Source organism: Meriones unguiculatus, chromosome 15 (genome assembly GCF_030254825.1).
Source record: "Meriones unguiculatus strain TT.TT164.6M chromosome 15, Bangor_MerUng_6.1, whole genome shotgun sequence".
In the NCBI taxonomy this organism is placed as follows: domain Eukaryota; kingdom Metazoa; phylum Chordata; class Mammalia; order Rodentia; family Muridae; genus Meriones; species Meriones unguiculatus.
Genome location: NC_083362.1, coordinates 71911307 through 71928705, shown reverse-complemented (window position 1 = coordinate 71928705; position 17399 = coordinate 71911307). Strand labels below are relative to the sequence as shown.

Genomic DNA, 17399 nt, shown 5'->3' with positions numbered 1-17399 from the left:
TTTTTCTTTTTTAAACAGGTCTTGCCAGGGATGGTGGCACAGGCCATTTCCTTGATTGTTTTGGAAGGGTTTTTACAGACTTCAAACAACATTTTAAGAGGTTTAGCTCAGAGACCATGCTTTTCTAAACTTTTTTCAAAATTTAGAAATTATAGGCATCTAAGCTGGGTTTGATGGTGTGTCTTTCATCCCAACACTGAGGAGGCAGAGGTAGGCAGATCTCTGTAAAGTCAAGGCCAACAGCAAGTTCCAAGCCAGCCCAGCCAGAGTTAAGTCTCTGCCTTAGATAGTTGGATGGATGGGTGGATGGATAGACAGACAGACAGACAAACAGATAGATGCTTATAGATTTATAAGCATGCTTGCTTATAAATACATGTTTATATATTCCTATATGTTGATTTCTGAGTGGAAATCAGTTACTGAGCATAGATTATCAATAATAGTTTAGTTTCTTGTTCCTTTCATTTCAAAAAGAATTGTAGGTATGTGTAGTTACATTCTCTGCACCACTAGGTCATAGAGCAAAGACTGCCCTTCGCATGCCCTTTAACGTTTGTCTTCTCAGTTCTTCAGGTTTGTTCTTTTAAATGTTCTTTGGGGAGAGCTGGCCTTATCTGTCCTCAGGAGGCTTGGCTCTAACAAGAATTTGCCCCTTTTGCCTCAGAAAACTAAAAGGATAAAGGGAGCTTTTGCTGATAGAAATTTGGGTTTTATTCTTGACTCTGAACTGATCTTTCTCAGAACAAAACACAGGCTTCCAGGATGCTTTCTTTCTAAAAGCCAGAGGCTAGTGTCACTCCCCAGGGGAAAACCTGGGTTCTGGTGTCTAGGGAGCCAGAGCTAGTGACGGTGCTCAGCTCTCCTGGGGGAAATCTTGGAAGGAAAGAACAAAAGATCTGGCCCATTAGGATTGTCTGATGCTGATTTATAGAAATCCTAGGACACGTTCAACCTTAAACATAAGTCAACCCAAATTATCACCTTCATCTTCATCCTACTAGTTACTAGACTTTTAATAGATGTAGATAAAGTTTTAATATCTCAAAAATTTAGCCTTCTTGTCCAGAGATTAAAGCTAAAGGTAATAAGACCTAACAGGTTTTTGTTTTTGTCATTCAGCGAAAGCAGGGTTTGGGACGCATCTGTTAATGAGATAGCATAAAGTATGGGGAAACAAGATCTGGAGTCTAGATGTTAAAGTTTTAAATATAAGAGAAAAATAGCAAGCTAGCAAGGCAGGCTTTATGTCGGTACAGTGGGAATGGGTGTTTTCTGTGTCCCAGGTGCTCTGTGGTTTTTGTTTTGTACAGTGCAGTCGGGGGCTGGAACTCAGGGCTTTGTACATGAGCAGGTGTTCCGTCAGCAAGCTACATCGCCAGGTTCTCATTTTTTAATACATTGAGCTTGTGTAGATTTTACAGAAGTCATGTATTTATTACACTTTAGAATTTGGGCAAAGTTAGCATTAAGAAGTGCAGGGGCTGGAGAGGTGGCCCAGTGCTTAAGTGCACTTGTTGCTCTTGCAGAAGACCTGGCTTTGGTTCTCAACACCCACATGGTGGCCACAGCTGTCCCTAACTCCAGTTCCAGGGGCAGCTGACGAACTCTTCTCACCAGGCACACGGATGGTACAAAAACACATATTGGCAAAACGCTCAAGCATATAAAATCTTTTTTAAAAGAAGATTTAAATAAGTTGGGCCTTGGGTCTGGTGAGATACTCAGTGGGTAAAGGCACTTGCCAGGAAGCCTGGCAACCCAAGTTCAATCCTACAGCCCTCACTAAGCTAGGAGGAGAGAACTCTGTCAGGTTGTCCTCTGGCCTCCCCGTGCACTCCCCCAGATAGGTACAAGAAATCACACACAGATTTTGTTTCTTGTTTTGGAGACAAGGTTTCTCTGTGTAGCCATGGCTGTCCTGGACTCACTCTGTGCACAGGGCTGGCCTGGAACTCAGAAATCTGCCTGCTTCTGCCTCCCAAATGCTGGGATTAAAGGAGCTCACTACCATCACCCCACTTGGAAAAAATCATTATTTTTTAACTAATTTATTTAATTTTATGTGCATTAGTATGAAGGTGTCAGATCCCTTAGAATTGGTGGTATAGACAGTTGCAAGCTGCCGTGTGGGTGCTGGGAATTGAACCTGGGTCCTCTGGAAGAGCAGACAGTGCTCTTAACCACTGAGCCATCTCTCCAGCCCCTGGACAAATTATCTTAAAATAAATAACTACTGTTTCACCGGGATAACATGTGCCCTATGATTGTCCCACAAGTTAATTTGGTGACCAGAAGTCACAGACTTGAAGACCTGGACTTGCCTTCCATAGGATCTTTTCAGTGAGTTAAATGAGGAGGGAAGGAGTTAGAAGTTAGGCAAAGGTAAGTGTGAAAGGAACTCAGCAGACCTCCCCACAAGCCAGATCTACCAAATTTCCTGCTTCCCTTTCTGTTAGTGATACTTCCATATTTGCCAAGCAGCAACCACAGGTTTCAGGGCAGTCAGATTAGTTGGGTTTCTCTGCTATTTGGCCTGCTCTGTTTCCAGGGCAAGAGCAGGGGAGGGAATCCACGGCCTCTGCTGTTGTTACCAATCAAAAGCAACCAGCTCCCTAGCCCTCCCCTGTGACTCTGACTCAAGGCAGAGGAAAACAATGGTGACAAATTGACAGGGCCATGCTTGCCAGCTGTCCTTAAGTTGCCACAGAACTGTGGGTTCTCTTGGTCACACAGTGTTATCCGGGAAGTGGTTTTAGATACAGATAGTTTTTATCTTGCTGCACAAGGAAGTACTGAGAGTAAGAGTGTGCTTATCATAAAGGGTACTGTGTAAGCAATAATGCAATTTAGATTCTATTGCTTTAGAAAGGAAAAAATGCAACTTAATGAAGAGATCAGATGGAATGATCTCATTAAGTATGGAATGAGAAGGCCAGGCGGTGGTGACACACACCTTTGATCCCAGCACTCAGGAAGCAGAGGCAGGCAGATCTCGAGTTAGGGTCCAGCCTGGTCTACAGAGCAGGTCAGCCAGGGCTACACAGAGAAACCCTGTCTTTAAAATATATTTATTTATCTTTATTTTATGTGCATTAGTGTGAAGGTGTCAGATCCCTTGGAGTGGGCATTAGAAACAGTTGTGAGCTGCCATGTGGGTGCTGGGAATTGAACCCTGGTCCTTTGGAAGAGTAGACAGTGCTCTTAACCACTGAGCTACCTCTCCAGCCCAAAAACCCTAGATGTGTGGAAGGAAAATACATTTGTAGAAGGCATTTGTGCTGAAAAGTTCAGTCTCCAAATATGCTGCTTGTTGTTTCTAAACTGCTAGGGATCGACTCCAGGGCCTGTGCAGGTGTCTCAGGTAACTCTTGCTCTGATAAAATACCAGGACCAAAAGCAACTTGGAGAGGAAAGGGTTTATTTAACCTATACTTCCACAGCACATGTCAACACTGAAAGAAGGCAGAACAGGAACCTGCAGGCAGGACCTGATGCAGAGGCCATGGAGGGGTGCTGCTTACTGGCCTCCTCATGGCTTGCCCAGCCTGCTTTTTTTTTTAGAGAACCCAGGGCCACCTGCCCAGGGGTGGGCATCAATCCACTAATTAAGAAAATGCCCTGCAGGGGCTATAGAGTTGGGTTAGTGGTTAAAAGGTTGAGAACACTTGTTGCACTTACAGAGAGCCTGGACTCAAAACCCTCCCATCTAAGGGATCTGATGGGAGGATCTGATGCCCTCTTCTGACCTCTGTGGTACCAGGCACACATGGTACACATACGTACATGCAGGCAAAACACTCATACACTTTAGAAGGAGGAGGAGAGGGAAAATGCCATAGAGGTTGACTGCAGCCTCGTCTTATGGAAGCATTTCTCAACTGAGGTTCCTCCTCTCGGTGCCTCCAGCTCGAGTCAAGTTGATGTAGAAACCAGCCGACACACAAACACATCACTTATTAAGACATAAACTTTTCTTTCTGACTTTCAAGATCTCATGTTAATGTTAACATCACCACAATATGCAACATTCCAACCCTTCAAAAGTTCTTTAAAATATTCAAATATCTCTAAAAATACAGAGTCTCTTTAAAAGTTCAAAATCTCTCAACTGTGGGCTCCTGCCAAATCAAAAATAAGTTAGATACTTTCTTATTCCAAGAGAGAAGACCCAGGGCACAGTCACAAACTGAAGGAAGTAAAACAAACTCCAACAGTGTGTATAGTAGCAGGGTGTGTGACTCCCTGGCCATGTCCTGGGCTCCTCCACAGACAGGGCTTGCGTCACTTCTTAGGCTCCACCCTTTGCAGCATACACAGCCTGTTGTCTACGCTCAGCTGGCTCCACTCCCCAGCTGCTGCGGTTCTTGGTGGTCATCCCACGGTACTAGCATCTCCAAAATGCTGGGCTGCGCGTTTACTGCAGCCATATCTTTTGGAGGCATCTTTGCATTTGAGGTTCTTGCTCCCAGCTGCCTGTCACACAGATCAGGGTATTTACTTAGTGGGGCATAATTGGGCCACCAAGATGGCTCAGTGGGTGAAGGCACTTGCCAGTAAGCCTGATCTGAATTCAGTCCCTAGAACCACATGGTAGAACGAGAATGGACTCCCACAAGTCATCATCGCACCTCCACGTGAGCACCCACACAAATGCACACACACACAGATCGAATAAACACGATTTAAGATTTGCAAACGGGGTCATACTTTTTTACTTTTAGTAAGTTATCACCTAGGAGCTGGAGAGAGAGCCCAGCTATTCAGAGCAAATACAGATCTCACAGAGAACTTGAGTTTAGTCCCAAGCACTCATGTCAGGCATCTAACAACCACCCGTAACTCCAGCTCCAGGAGAGCCCATGCTCTCTTCTGGCTTCTAAGGATATCCTGCTCGCGTGCAATATATACTCAGGCACGCGCGCGCGCGCGCTCAGCTCAGCAGTTAAGAATATTTGCTAGTCCTGCAGAAGAGCTGGGTTTGGTTCCCAGCACCCATCTTGGACAGCCTAACCACCTATAACTCCAGTTCCAGAGAGATCTAACGATCCCTTCATGGGATCTACCAGAGCCACCCAATGTGGGTACTGGGTGCTAAATTCTGGTCCTCTCCAAGAGCAACACATGCTCTTAAATCTAAGCCTTCTCTTCAGCCCCAAGAATTAGTTCTTATCTGTACTTCTGAGGTTGAAAATGACATTGTAGAAATTAATATATGAGCAACATAAAGGGCCACAGTAAGTTGAAAATTCTAGCTGGGTGTTTTGGTTCATGCCTATAATCCCAGCACTCCTGAGACAGAGGTAGGAAAATCATTGTTAAATTTGAGGCCAGCCTGGTCTACCTAGCAAGGATAAAATAAGTGACACTCTTTACATGTAAATTACATGAAACTGAATGCCTGCCAGATAAGGTTTTCTGAGGTACTCAACAGTCCTCTAGACCCTTAGCTCCCGTGACAGCCATAGAATACTTAAAGAGAATAAAATAAGTGAAAACATAGAATCTTGTCCACAGACATCACAAGACTTCCTTTTTGCTCTGCTCTGGCCTGGCCTGTCTCTCCTTTCTAAGTTGTAGAATCTAATGTTTCTAGATTCATCTTCCCACACACCCCCCCACTCCTTCTGTTGCATCTTCTTTTGCTCCTGTATGTGTGTATCATGTTTCTTTCCTCCTTCTCCGACTTCCCCACTTTCTTTCTCTACTATCTTCCCTTTTCCTGGTTTCTCCCATTCTTCAACAGGCCAGTGAGGTTCTGGCATATACGGTCAATCTGCTTATTATATAAAATTGATGTGACCATTTCCATTTAAAACTAAGACTCCTAGAACCAGTGTATTCATCCCAAAATGCCCCAGGTGGTTGCTAGATGTTTAAAGCTCTTTTAGCTCATGTCTTTCGTTCACATCTCTCAAAGAAATGGACCTGGTACTCCATTCCTCTAATTCAGTGCTTTTCAACCTTTCTAATGCTGTGACCCTTTAGTACAGTTTCTCGTATCATGTTGACCCCAACCATAAGGTTATTTTGTTGCTACTTTATAACTGTAAATTTTCTACTGTTATAAATCACAATGTAAATATCTGACCCCCAGAGGGTTCGTGGCCCACAGATTGAGAACCACCGCTCTAGCTGGGTTCTCCCAGACCTTAAGTTTTCCCCTTCCACTCTGCCACCTTCCTCCACCACTACCTTCGACATTTCACTTCTGGCTCTAATTCCTGTACACTAGCCCATCTAAATTATTTTATTTACTTATTTTATGTATGAGTGTTGTTTCCGCATGTATGTGTGTGAATCACGTGTCCAGGTGCCCGTGGGGGCCTAAAGGAGTGCTTGGGGGCTAGAGAGATGGCTCAGTGGTTCTGAGCACTGACTGTTCTTCCAGAGGTCCTGAGTTCAATTCCCAGCCACCACCTGGTGGCTCACAACCATCTATAATGAGATCTAATGCCCTCTTCTGACATTAAGGTATATATAAAGATAGAGCATTCATATCCATACAATGAGTAAAAAAATCTTAAAAAAAAAAAAAGAGTGCTTGGGTCACCTGGAACTGAAGTTACGGATGTTTGTGAACTTCCATGTGTGTTCTGAGAACCCAGGCCCTTGCCAAGAACAGGACATTCCCTTACCTAACCACTGGGCCACCTGTCCAGTCCCCACAAAAACCTTCCCTTTGAGCTCAGAACCTCCCATTCTTTCATCTTAGTTGCTTTCTTTCTTATCTTTCTGGAGGCTCAATACTTTGCAAGCTTTGACTTTTCTCTGAAGCTTATTCTTTCATTCTGAAACTTAATTTTTTTTGTTTTTTACTTATTTTATGTGTGTACGTCTGTGTGTGTGTGCTCACACGCATGAATGCCACAGATTACATGTGACGGTCAGGACAACTCATGGAAATGGCTTCCTTCTTTTCACCATTTGGGTACCAGGGATTGAACTCAGAGAGCCAGGCTGAGTGGCGAGCACCTTCAGCAACCCAGACGCTTATCTTTAAAGCTGTTGGTGCTTTTACATGTGAGGGCATTTTATTACTTGGCCTGGTCCCAAACGAGGGAACCCTGATACCAAGCCGCGCTCCCCTCTGAGGGAGCCCGCCAGTAGCAAAGGCGCATTCCCCTGCTCATCCTCCTCACAAACACACCAGGGAGCCGGATGACCTGCCTGACCCAGAGCACGGTGTTTATAAATAGAGTCCAGCACCCCCTCCTTTAAAGCCTGCCAACCTAATCCTTGCTCTAGATTAGAATTGACTTGACCTTTGAGCCTTAAAACTCAGGTCACTTTTTCCTCTGGAAATCCTGCTTAACAAAAAGCTACTGAAGCACAACTGTTTTCTTTATTTTTATTTGGGAATTCTATGTATATGGGTATTGTATCTTCATGTATGTCCGTGTAGGGCACTGGATTTCTAGAACTGGAGTTAGAAACAGTTGTGAGCTGCTGTGTGGGTGCTGGGAATTGAACTTGAGGCCTCTAGGCAGAACAGCAAGTGCTCTTGACTGCTGAGCCATCTCTCCAGCCCCCCAAGCAAAAAGATGATCATCAACGAGAGGATCAGCCATCAGAGCTTGTCTTTCACTTTTAATGGCCAGCTGCTCTCATTGTTTGCGGAGTTTTTGCTTGGTTGGTTTTTGGTTTAGCTTGTTCTCTTATGTTTTTGGTTTTTTGAGACAAAGCCTTGGACTTCAGCCTTCTGCATGCTAAGATTACAGGCCTGTGAATCAGTTTGTTTGCTTGCTGGAGTAGTTCCAAGACAGCCTGCCTGCCTGCCAGTCTGTCTGTCCCACTTCCCAATTCCTTCCTCGAGTCTAAGAATGAACCCAGAGAACCCAAGACACTGAAAAGCTCTCCCACCACTGTGCCCCAGCCTTGCTTTTCATTCTTAAAGCTTCAGAACTTCTAGGGGCCTCAGTCACTCTCACTCCACCACCCCTGAATAGAACCCTCTTTTATAGTGTCTTTTTCTGTTGTTTACGGTAGATAAAATCTGATAAGGCCCTGTGACTGTGGGGCGGAACTCTTATTTAGACACTGGCAGTTTTCAGATTAAAGAAATGGGAATTGTTGAGATAACCAAGAAAAAAAATTTTAAGTGTTTTAGTGTTTAGCTGCATGTATGACTGCACAACTTGTGTGCAGTGCCTGTAGAGGCCAGAAAAGGGCACCAGGGTCCCTGGAACTGCAGTTACAAGCAGTTGTGAGCCTCCTGTAACCCCAGTTCTAAGACAGCCAAGGCCTTTTGAACTCTCCGGGCACCTGTCCTCACGCGCACAGCCCACACAGAAACACACACAATTGAAGAGAAAGCGTTGGAGAGATGGCTAAGATGTTAAGAACATTGGAGCTACTCTTCCAGAGGACCTGAGTTCAGTTCCTGGCAGTCACATCAGGCAGCTCACAACCACCTTCAATGCTAGCCCCAGGAGAGAGGTCTCTGGCCTCCGTGGATACCCACACACGTACACATAACTTTATTTTTGACATTAAAATATAATTACATCATTTCCCCTTTCCTTTCTTCCAAATCCTCCCATGTACCTTTTAAATTGCTCTCTTTCAAATCATGGCCTCTTTTTTTCTAAACTGTTGTGAGATACATATAATTTTAATAAAAATAAACCTTTTTCATCCCAGGGTTTCTTGCTGACCTGGGCCAGGGGCATTTTCGCATCCAGATGCAGCTCGAGCTGAGACATTTAAGCTTTTTTTTTTTTTTTTTTTTTTTCCAGCTGTAGCTTTTTGCTAAGAATGCCTTGGCTGCCTGTGAGTGAAGAATTGTAGAGATAATTGCCATTTGTATTTGGTCTTGTTTTTTTTAACTTGCAGACAGTCTGACGAGCATGTTGCTGCAGTGGGTACATGGGACACTACTGTGAGGTATTGAGAGGTCTTCGCAGAGCAGGCCAAGTAAGGACTGTGTCTTCTGAAAACATGGGGCTTAAGGCATCTAGGCCAAATCTGAGCTCAGAGTGAGTTGACAGGGCAACAGTGTCAGTTGGTCCCTGTCTTAGAACAGAGGGGCTTTCCCTTATATATACAGGGACAGGTAGGCAGACTTTTAGCTCTTAAAACTGTAAGCTATGACCTAAGTAGAAATGCACACATGAAAGATGTATTTAAATTCAGTTAATAAAAGGTAGGAGTTTAACTTAGTTGTAGAGTGTTTGTTAGCATGTGGAAAGCCTGGGATTCTACCCCCAGAACAACAGGTTAATTAATTAGTTTGAAGTGTGGAGCATTGGATCTGAACCAAGCAGGTAAAGAACTCAGCGACCAGACGCTTGTAAAGCACCTGGGAGAACTGGCGAGGACCCTCACACCCGAGAAGAAAAGCAAGCATAACCCTGACTTCTGGCCTAGCTACTCAGTGTCCCTAGGCTGCCGGGCAGCCCAAATGCATCTTGTATATATAACAGCAAAAAAGTAGACCTCCTCCAGGTGAACGTCATCCCGTCACCCGTGTGATGCCCAGCAGCTGTGCTGTGCAGGGCCCTCGCTGACCTCGAGTCAAACAGTAGGAGAGTGTGGCACAGATCTGCCCGAAAGGATAAGGGCCAGGACCTGCACAAGAGGCCACCCAGCAGGAAAGGGCAAGTTGAGGTTGTCAATCAAGCCCACATGGAAAACTCCTCCTCAAGTGCTTGTGCAATGCCATTTTCAGGACCCCAGAACTGTGGTCTCCAGTGTCCAGGCCTAAGCCATGTGCTTGCCCCAGCTGTACATGGGAGGGGTCTACACCTCAATGTCAGATACTCTGACAGCAAAGATTGGACTTGCCCCAGAGAACTCAATGCCCTTAAACAGCAGGAAGTAGTCTAAAGAGGTCTACTCCCCTTTCCTCTTTAACTGTTTTCTCCTACCTAGTGTTGGGGTGGGGTTGGAGGGGACTGGGGTGGAATAGGGTTTGGAAAGGTGATAGATATAGGAACCCAATAAAGTAGACCAAAAAAATGAATAAATATATATATGCCTATAAGTGGTGCCCAATGTTGTGCTGGGCATAATGGGAAATCTGGTTTCTAATGCTAACAGGGTACAGGCCCTCTCAAGACCCATTTATACCCTCTCCAGAGTACCCAGAATTAAACTGTCTGCAACTGGCAAAAATCATGTCCCTCCTAGAGCACAAGACAATCACAGTTAGCTAGTGTGGACAGTCTGAAGCAGCCCCATATCCCACACCCTGGGAGTAAAACAAAAACATTCACATAATATAACTGGGTTTTTTAAGAAACCAAAATTCTCACTACACTTCCTAGTAAATATCTTGATTTCTAATGGTTCTTGCTGTCCAGTCTGTGTGTCTCTATGTCTCTCTCTGTCTGTGTATGTCTGTGTGTCACAACACTTTTGTGGAGGTCAGAGAGGTTAGAGGGGAGTTTTGAGGATCCGTCCAGCACCTCCACTGTGAGATCCAGGTTATCAGGCTCGTGCAGCAAGCACTTTTACCTGCTGAACCACCTTGCCAGTTCTCACTGTCTTCTTGCACATAAAAGCAGGACACCAAAAAGCTATGTGAGAGTTCGTGCTAGTGGGGGACACTCCCAGACTGTGGTCTTCTGAATGGACTCGAAATGGCTCGGTTCTTTGGCAGCACCCTGATATCTGACCTGCTGTGTCTTTACCATTTGGTTGATGAGATTTTTTTTTTTCAATATTCTTTCTTCTAGCCCTTGCTACACATTCTAGTTGCTATCTTTGAGTTCTTTTCTTTTTTTCCTCCCAATGCTGGGGATTGAGCCAGGACCTGGAAGGTTCTAAGCAAGCTCTCCACCACTGAGCTATATCTTAGTCCGTGTCTCTGAACTCTTATTAAGATGATGCAGATAAAAATCTCTCCAGCCTCTGCCTCTTTCTTTATCTTTTGAACTCTCCTACATGTGCTTGGCATAGAGAAGTTCGACAGACTTGCTGCAAAATAAGCAAGATTAAAAAACAAAGGAGCAAAGTAGGAGCCACTCTCAGAGCCTTATTTCCCCTTAATCACATTTGATCAGAAATTGGATGAATCTTCGGGATGCTGAAACAGGGAAGATACTCTGGCAAGGAACAGAAGACCTGTCTGTGCCTGGTGTGGAGCATGAAGGTACTTTGCAGCCCCTTGAATGCACAAGCTATGCCCAGTGCCAGAACTGACCCTGGCATCTAAGCTAAGTAAACACCCAGCTGCTAGACAGGTGAGCTCTACAGGCGAACAGAAACAACACTTCTCGTTCCTCTTTTACATGTCTTTCATTTCCCCAAATCCACTTTAGCATTGGACCATACACAGATCTGGATGTGATGGCATATTCCTATAACCCCAGTACTTTGCAAGTTGAGGCAGGAAAATCAGGAGTTCAAGGCCAGCGTCAGCTATCTAGCTAATTCAAAACCAATTTGGACCACATGAGTGAGACCCTGTCTCAAAAAGAAAAAAAAAATCTAAGATTTCAACTTATTCTGAAAGAAAATTTTTATTTTTGTCTCTCTGAAGGAAAAAAAGAAAAGGGAAAGCATTTTGAGGAATCACACTATAGGGAAGGCACCACGCGGCCTGCATAGAGAGAATATGTCTACAGCTCTCGCCTGCCCAGAGCGGCTAGGTGAGGCCTGTGGAGACACCAGATCTCGTGCTCCTTAACACATCACATGTGTTGACCAACAAGGTCTCTGCTTTCAGTTGGAATGTAATGCAGTTACCAAGGCATCTAATGAAATTTAACTAATATAACGAATTCTCTAAGGCAACCAGAGGAACTCCCTGGAACCTGAAGCATCATATTCTTGTGGTTCTCATCTAGAAGGGTACCAATCTCTCTCTCTCTCTCATCAGCCCGTGTGCCCAAGAAAATCCTCAAGTGCAAGGCAGTGTCTCGAGAACTGAACTTTTCTTCAGCAGAGCAAATGGAAAAATTCCGCCTGGAACAAAAAGTTTACTTCAAAGGACAATGCCTAGAAGGTACTCTGCTACATGTGTGCCTGAACCAGCACACGTGGATAGGAGGATAGGGGCAAAAGGCAGAGCTGTGCTTTGAAAACACTGCTTTCATAACTGAAAGAATTCCTACATTCTACAACACTGGGGACTCCAGTGAAAACAAAGCAAAGCAAGGCTGGACACAAAAGGGGCTTTGAGCTCTGTAGCAGTGGAAGCTGGGTGCCTGTGCCTGGTGTAGTATACACTGTGAGCCTGGAAGGAGCAATATGATGAAGGTAGCGTAGGACACCACCTCCACATCCTCAGCTGTGCGTGGTAAGGCCTCTGCACTAAGCAGGCAAAGCGTAGGAGGACATGTAGGCACTGTGGAGCTGAGCTTCCAAAGGCCTGTCTGCCTTTCACGGCAATCTCACTACTCCTGGGAAAATCCCGCTTAGCGTGTGTCCTGCTCCCTGAGTCCCGTCTATTAGATGTCATAGGAAGCAAGCCTGTGGCGCAGATCAGAAGATGGTCTGTGAAGGTCTCGGGGTCCTTTTGTGGCCTCTGGTTTAGGAGGGCTCTGACAGGTTCCCTTCATGTCTTTAGACAGGCGGAGCCCGCTCTAAAGGAGGGGACGCATAGCCTGTGGCTCCTCATGCCCACAGTAGCACCTGCTCACTGGCTTTTCCTTCTCCCTTCAGAGTGGTTCTTCGAGTTTGGCTTTGTGATCCCTAACTCCACAAACACTTGGCAGTCCTTGATAGAAGCAGCGCCTGAGTCCCAGATGATGCCTGCCAGCGTCCTAACGTGAGTGAGGGTCTAGGAGATGTCAAAATGTGTCTCAGGCCAGGCTTTCAGGCAGGTGCAACTCCAGGTGTTATTCATAGGCAGAGAACTAGAGAGAGAACACTAAAAGAGTGTCCAGTGGTATGTTGAGGTTCCTTCCTGACTTTTGTCCTATGAAAAATAGCAGTTCAAAAACTTTAGACCACATTTTAAATTTCCAGTTCACCGTGACTACTTGTCTCCATGGATGATGATGTCTTATCTTGCTGAGCCTTACTTTCACGGTTAAAGTAAAGGTAAAAAAAAAAAATGAGATGATGTGCCGGGTACAGTGGTGCATGCCTGCAATCCCAGCACTCAGGAAGCAGAGGCAGGTGGATCTCTGTGAGTTTGAGGCCAGCCTGCTCTACAAAGTGAGTCTAGGACAGCCAAGACTACACAGAGAAACCTTGTCCCCAAAAACAAAAGAGAAAATGTGGAAGAGAACTGGCACAAGACAAATGTCAAATCTTGCAATTTCACACTCCGCTTGAGCCTCTGTAAGCTGCCTGGACCCCGTAACACATCCGCCAAAGTGCCCCATCTTCTATTTGAGCACAGCTTTTCAGAGACTGGCCTAGAATTTAGTAACTGTGCTTCCTGGTCAAAGAACAGTTCGTTTGTATTGTCAAAAACAACTGTCAAGGCCCGACAAGACCTGCCGACTTAAGTTTGATCCCTGGAACCCAAGCCAGAAGGAGAAAACAGTCTCTGAAAGTTGTCCTTTGAGCTCCACACATGTACTATGGCACATACCAAATGTTCCCACACTAACACACATCAGCCACTGATGCACAGTAATATAATAAGATAAAAATGTAAAGACACCGTCAGCAGCTGCCACTCGCCACCTTCTCTGGGGAAAAGACAGTCTTTAAATACTTCAGGAGGCCTGGAGTTGTACCTCAGTGATAGAGGAGAACATGCTTAACACATGTGAGCTCTATATCCTACACTGCCAAAAAAAAAAGTTTCGGTAGTCGTGCTGTCTAAAAGTTGCACCCACTCACAATTGTGTAACACTGGATCTTCTGCCAGGAGATCCTTCATGAAAACCACACCAAATGTATGAAAGCACTATAGAGAGGCTGGGGAGATGGCTCAGTAGTTCGGAGTGTTGGATGCTTTTCCAGAGGACCCAAGTGTGATTGCCAGCACCCACAGGGCAACTCTCAACTCTCTATAGCTCCAATTCCGTGGGACCTAATGCCCTCTTCTAGCCTCCACAGGCACCAGGCACACGTGTTGTTGCACGCATTTACACGCAGGCAAAAACATCCATACACATAAAATAAAATTACTTTTTATTTTTAATTTTTTTTTTTGAGATAAGGTCTCTCTATGTAGTCCTGGCTGTGCTGGAACTCATTCTGTAAACCTGGCTGCCCTCAAACTCACAGAGATCTGCCCGCCTCTGTCCCCTGAGTACTGGGATTAAGGGCATGTGCCACCACGCCCATCCTTAAAATAATTATTTTTAAAAATAAAATATGCTTAAAACCCTCAGACAGATTTGGTATGGCAGCAATATTCCATTTTATAAATGGGAGCACTGCCATTTATGGCTCATTGGGAATATTCTTGCCTGGCATGCACAGGGTTCTAGGTCCACTCTGGCATGGCCAGAAAAGGAAAACAGAAAGGGCCACTGAGATAACCATCTAAACACTCAGAAAAGTGACCCCCACCCTCACTGTGCAGGAGCCTCATTTAAGGCTCTGTGGCTGTAAACCACAGAAGCAAACCCTGGCTAATAGAACGGAGTTAAACCAAGCAGGGACCTGGGCAGCTCGGAAGAGATGAGGGAAAGAACCTGTTACTTCTTCCTCAAGGAGTAGCTGAAGAAGGGTGCTATTCAGGGAAAAGAATCTGATTGGCATGACTAGAACGCTGTGGCACTGCTTTATAAGGTGAGAGGGAGTCGCTCAGCTGAAGAGGTGCTGAGGTGCTGGAAGAGGAGATTGTTCACAGTGGAGAGCAGCGAGCCATCACCCAAGGTCAGGGGAGTGGTGCAGGGCAGGCCGTATTCTAGCTGCCAGCGTTAGGCAGTACTGTAGGAAAAGCCGCCGTCCTGAGGTCAGCCCAGGATCTGCAGCCAGCCGTTAGTAACCCAGCCAGAGGGGTCCATGGAATCTGTATGCAGAGCACCCTGCAAAGACCTTAGTGTGCCAAGACGGAAGGCACGCTCTTGCGCTTGTTGGGAAAAAGCTAGTCGTGTGAGTTAAGTGCTGTGGGACTCTAACCCATGCAGACAACACTTTTTAATTAATTATGTTTTGTTTTGCTTTGCTTTCTGTCTTGAGACATGGCCTCACTTTGCAGCCTTGGGTGGCCTGGACCTCACAGAGCCGCCGCCTCTTCCTCCCTGGTGCTGGGACTGGAGGTGTGCACCACCATGCCTGACTTTGTTCTCCTATGACACAGAGCCTCACTGTACAGCCCAGAGTAGCCTTGAACTCGGATCCTCCTGCCTGGCCTTGTGGATACGGTGTGGGCTGCGCACCGCACACCTGGCTCTGAACAAGGCCTGCAGTGTAACAAGGCTCTGCGTGGTGCGTGTGCTCATCCCCAACGCACACGTGGGGCCGTGGCCTGCGGCACTCACTCTCTTGGCCCTCTCCGTTCTCTCCCACAGGGGCAATGTCATCATAGAGACAAAGTTTTTTGACGACGATCTTCTTGTCAGCACCTCCAGAGTGAGGCTTTTCTACATTTGAGAGAAGAACTCGCGTGCACTTCCAAGAATCTGGAACGGGGCAGGAGGAAGCTCTACATTTGTCCTCCACACAGTTGATTTTTGATACTCCAGCTGACTCCTTCCACACAGAACCCACCTGTGGCACCAGGAGACCAGCTCTGTATAGGTAGCCAGTTGGCTTTTTCTCCCAAACCTCCATCCTCACTGACAAGACTAAACTCCAACCCCAGCCCAGGGCAGGGGACAAGCCTTGACTCCTTCCTAGTACGAACATGGGAGCAGACCCACACCAGGAACCACACTGTGCGTGTCACCTGCCCCACCTCCTCCGTGGGCCCTGCAGGCTTTCTTTGGCCTCCAGTTTTGAAAAAATTTACCTTTCTGACCCATTTAGGTTTTTTTCCTACCACTTCTATTTCATACATTCTCATACCTTTAACTTGTAAAATAGACTATTATTATTACATAATGTAATTAAAGCATTAAAATATTCCTACAGTCTTTAGCATGGCACTGCTTCCATCTCTCCTTCTTTTCTGAGCTGTGAATCTGTCTTCCTGAAGGAAGAAGGGCTTGTGTTTCACTCCAGAAGCAGACTGATAGCTTTCATTCATTCCCAGATGTCTCCACCTGCTGCTTCTGGAAGCGGACGTCAGAAGAGAAGGAAACAGTGGGCTGGGGCGAGGCTGAGCGAAAGCCAGCATGGCAGGGGCACAGTCCTTCTGCAGTGCGCCCGGGCCTGACACACAGAACCACAGGAGCGCTTAGACAGGGACTGGGCCACAGAGTTCACTGTCCTTCACAGAATACCTACAGTTTCAAGTTACCTGGCAACAGAAGGGTAGACCGGAGACTGGAGGGCACTACCTGGCTCTTTAGTGTAACCTGGCTCCCTAGCTCCCACCTTCCTTCCGAGTCCATTGCCTGTCCCTGTATGTTACTTTGGGTGAGGAGAAGATACTATATATTCTGAGTGTCCCCGCACCAATTTTCTGTGACGGTTTCTTTCTTATGTTATCTTGGAACACTTGTTTTGTTTTCTTTTTCTTTTTTTTTTTTTTTTTTTTTCAGGGAAGATCTCATGTAGCCCAGGCCAACCTCATGCTGGCTCTAGCTTCAAGGATGATCTTAAACTTCTGATCCTCTCTCTACCTTCTCAGTACTGGAATGCAGGTGTGTGATACCACATAAGGTTTACAGGGTGCTAGGGTTCAAATCCCGGGCTTTGTGAATGCTAGAGAAGCAGTGGACCAACCGAGCTACATCTCTTCCTAGAAAACTCTTTAAGATCCAAAACTATATTAGAAAAAAACAAAGTGAGGGATTAGGGAGGTAGCTGGGTGTGGTGGTGGCACACACCTGCAATCCCAGCATTCTACAGTGGGAGACAGGAAGGTCAGCTTCAGCTACAGAGTATGTTTAAGATTGCCCAAGTATGTGAGGACCTCTCTCCCTCTCCTTTCCTCTCTCTCTCTCTCTCCTCTTTCTCCCTCCCTCTCTTTCTGTCTCTCTACTCTCTCTGTTTCTCTCCTCTCTCTCTCTCTCTCTCTCTCTCTCTCTCTCTCTCTCTCTCTCTCTCTTTCCCACACACATACACACAGGTGGAAAAAGAAAAAAGATGAAAATGAATTAAGGTTTCCTTGGTCTTCTTGAACCACAGCTCTTCTCGGCGTAGACTGTCTTCTGTTTTCCTGAACCATATGTGCTCTCAGAATTCTCTCAGGGAGCACTCACCAGTGTTGGACACATGGCGGAGAAAGTCATACCTGGAAAATGCTTCCGGGAGCAGGCATGATGACTCCCCTAGCACGGGAGGAGGTGAGGGCAGGAAGATCAATTCAAGGTCATCCTCAGCTGCATAGCAAGCTTGAGGCCAGCCTAGGCTACATGAGACCCTGACTCAAGAGAAAAGGCCTCTCCATTCTCTCATCCAGGCAAAACGTGCTGATTGAATTCTCTGCCAGCTTC

At 45.9% G+C, this 17399-nt stretch overlaps 1 protein-coding gene across 3 annotated transcripts in view; it reads left to right on the top strand.

Annotated features, from left to right (window-relative positions):
* The window catches only part of Pde6d (phosphodiesterase 6D), a 35876-nt gene extending 19934 nt beyond the window's left edge, over positions 1-15942 (top strand). Inside the window, exons 2-5 of one of the 3 annotated variants that reach the window (XM_021658141.2) lie at positions 11007-11095; positions 11825-11950; positions 12610-12715; positions 15369-15942. In XM_021658141.2, the coding sequence (XP_021513816.1) occupies positions 11007-11095; positions 11825-11950; positions 12610-12715; positions 15369-15450 (403 nt within the window). In that variant the 3' untranslated portion in view covers positions 15451-15942. Of the gene's footprint in view, positions 1-11006; positions 11187-11824; positions 11951-12609; positions 12716-15368 lie in introns of those variants that run through there. The other 2 variants (XM_060368778.1, XM_060368777.1) reach the window with 2 other exon arrangements.
* The last annotated feature ends 1457 nt before the right edge of the window (positions 15943-17399 follow it).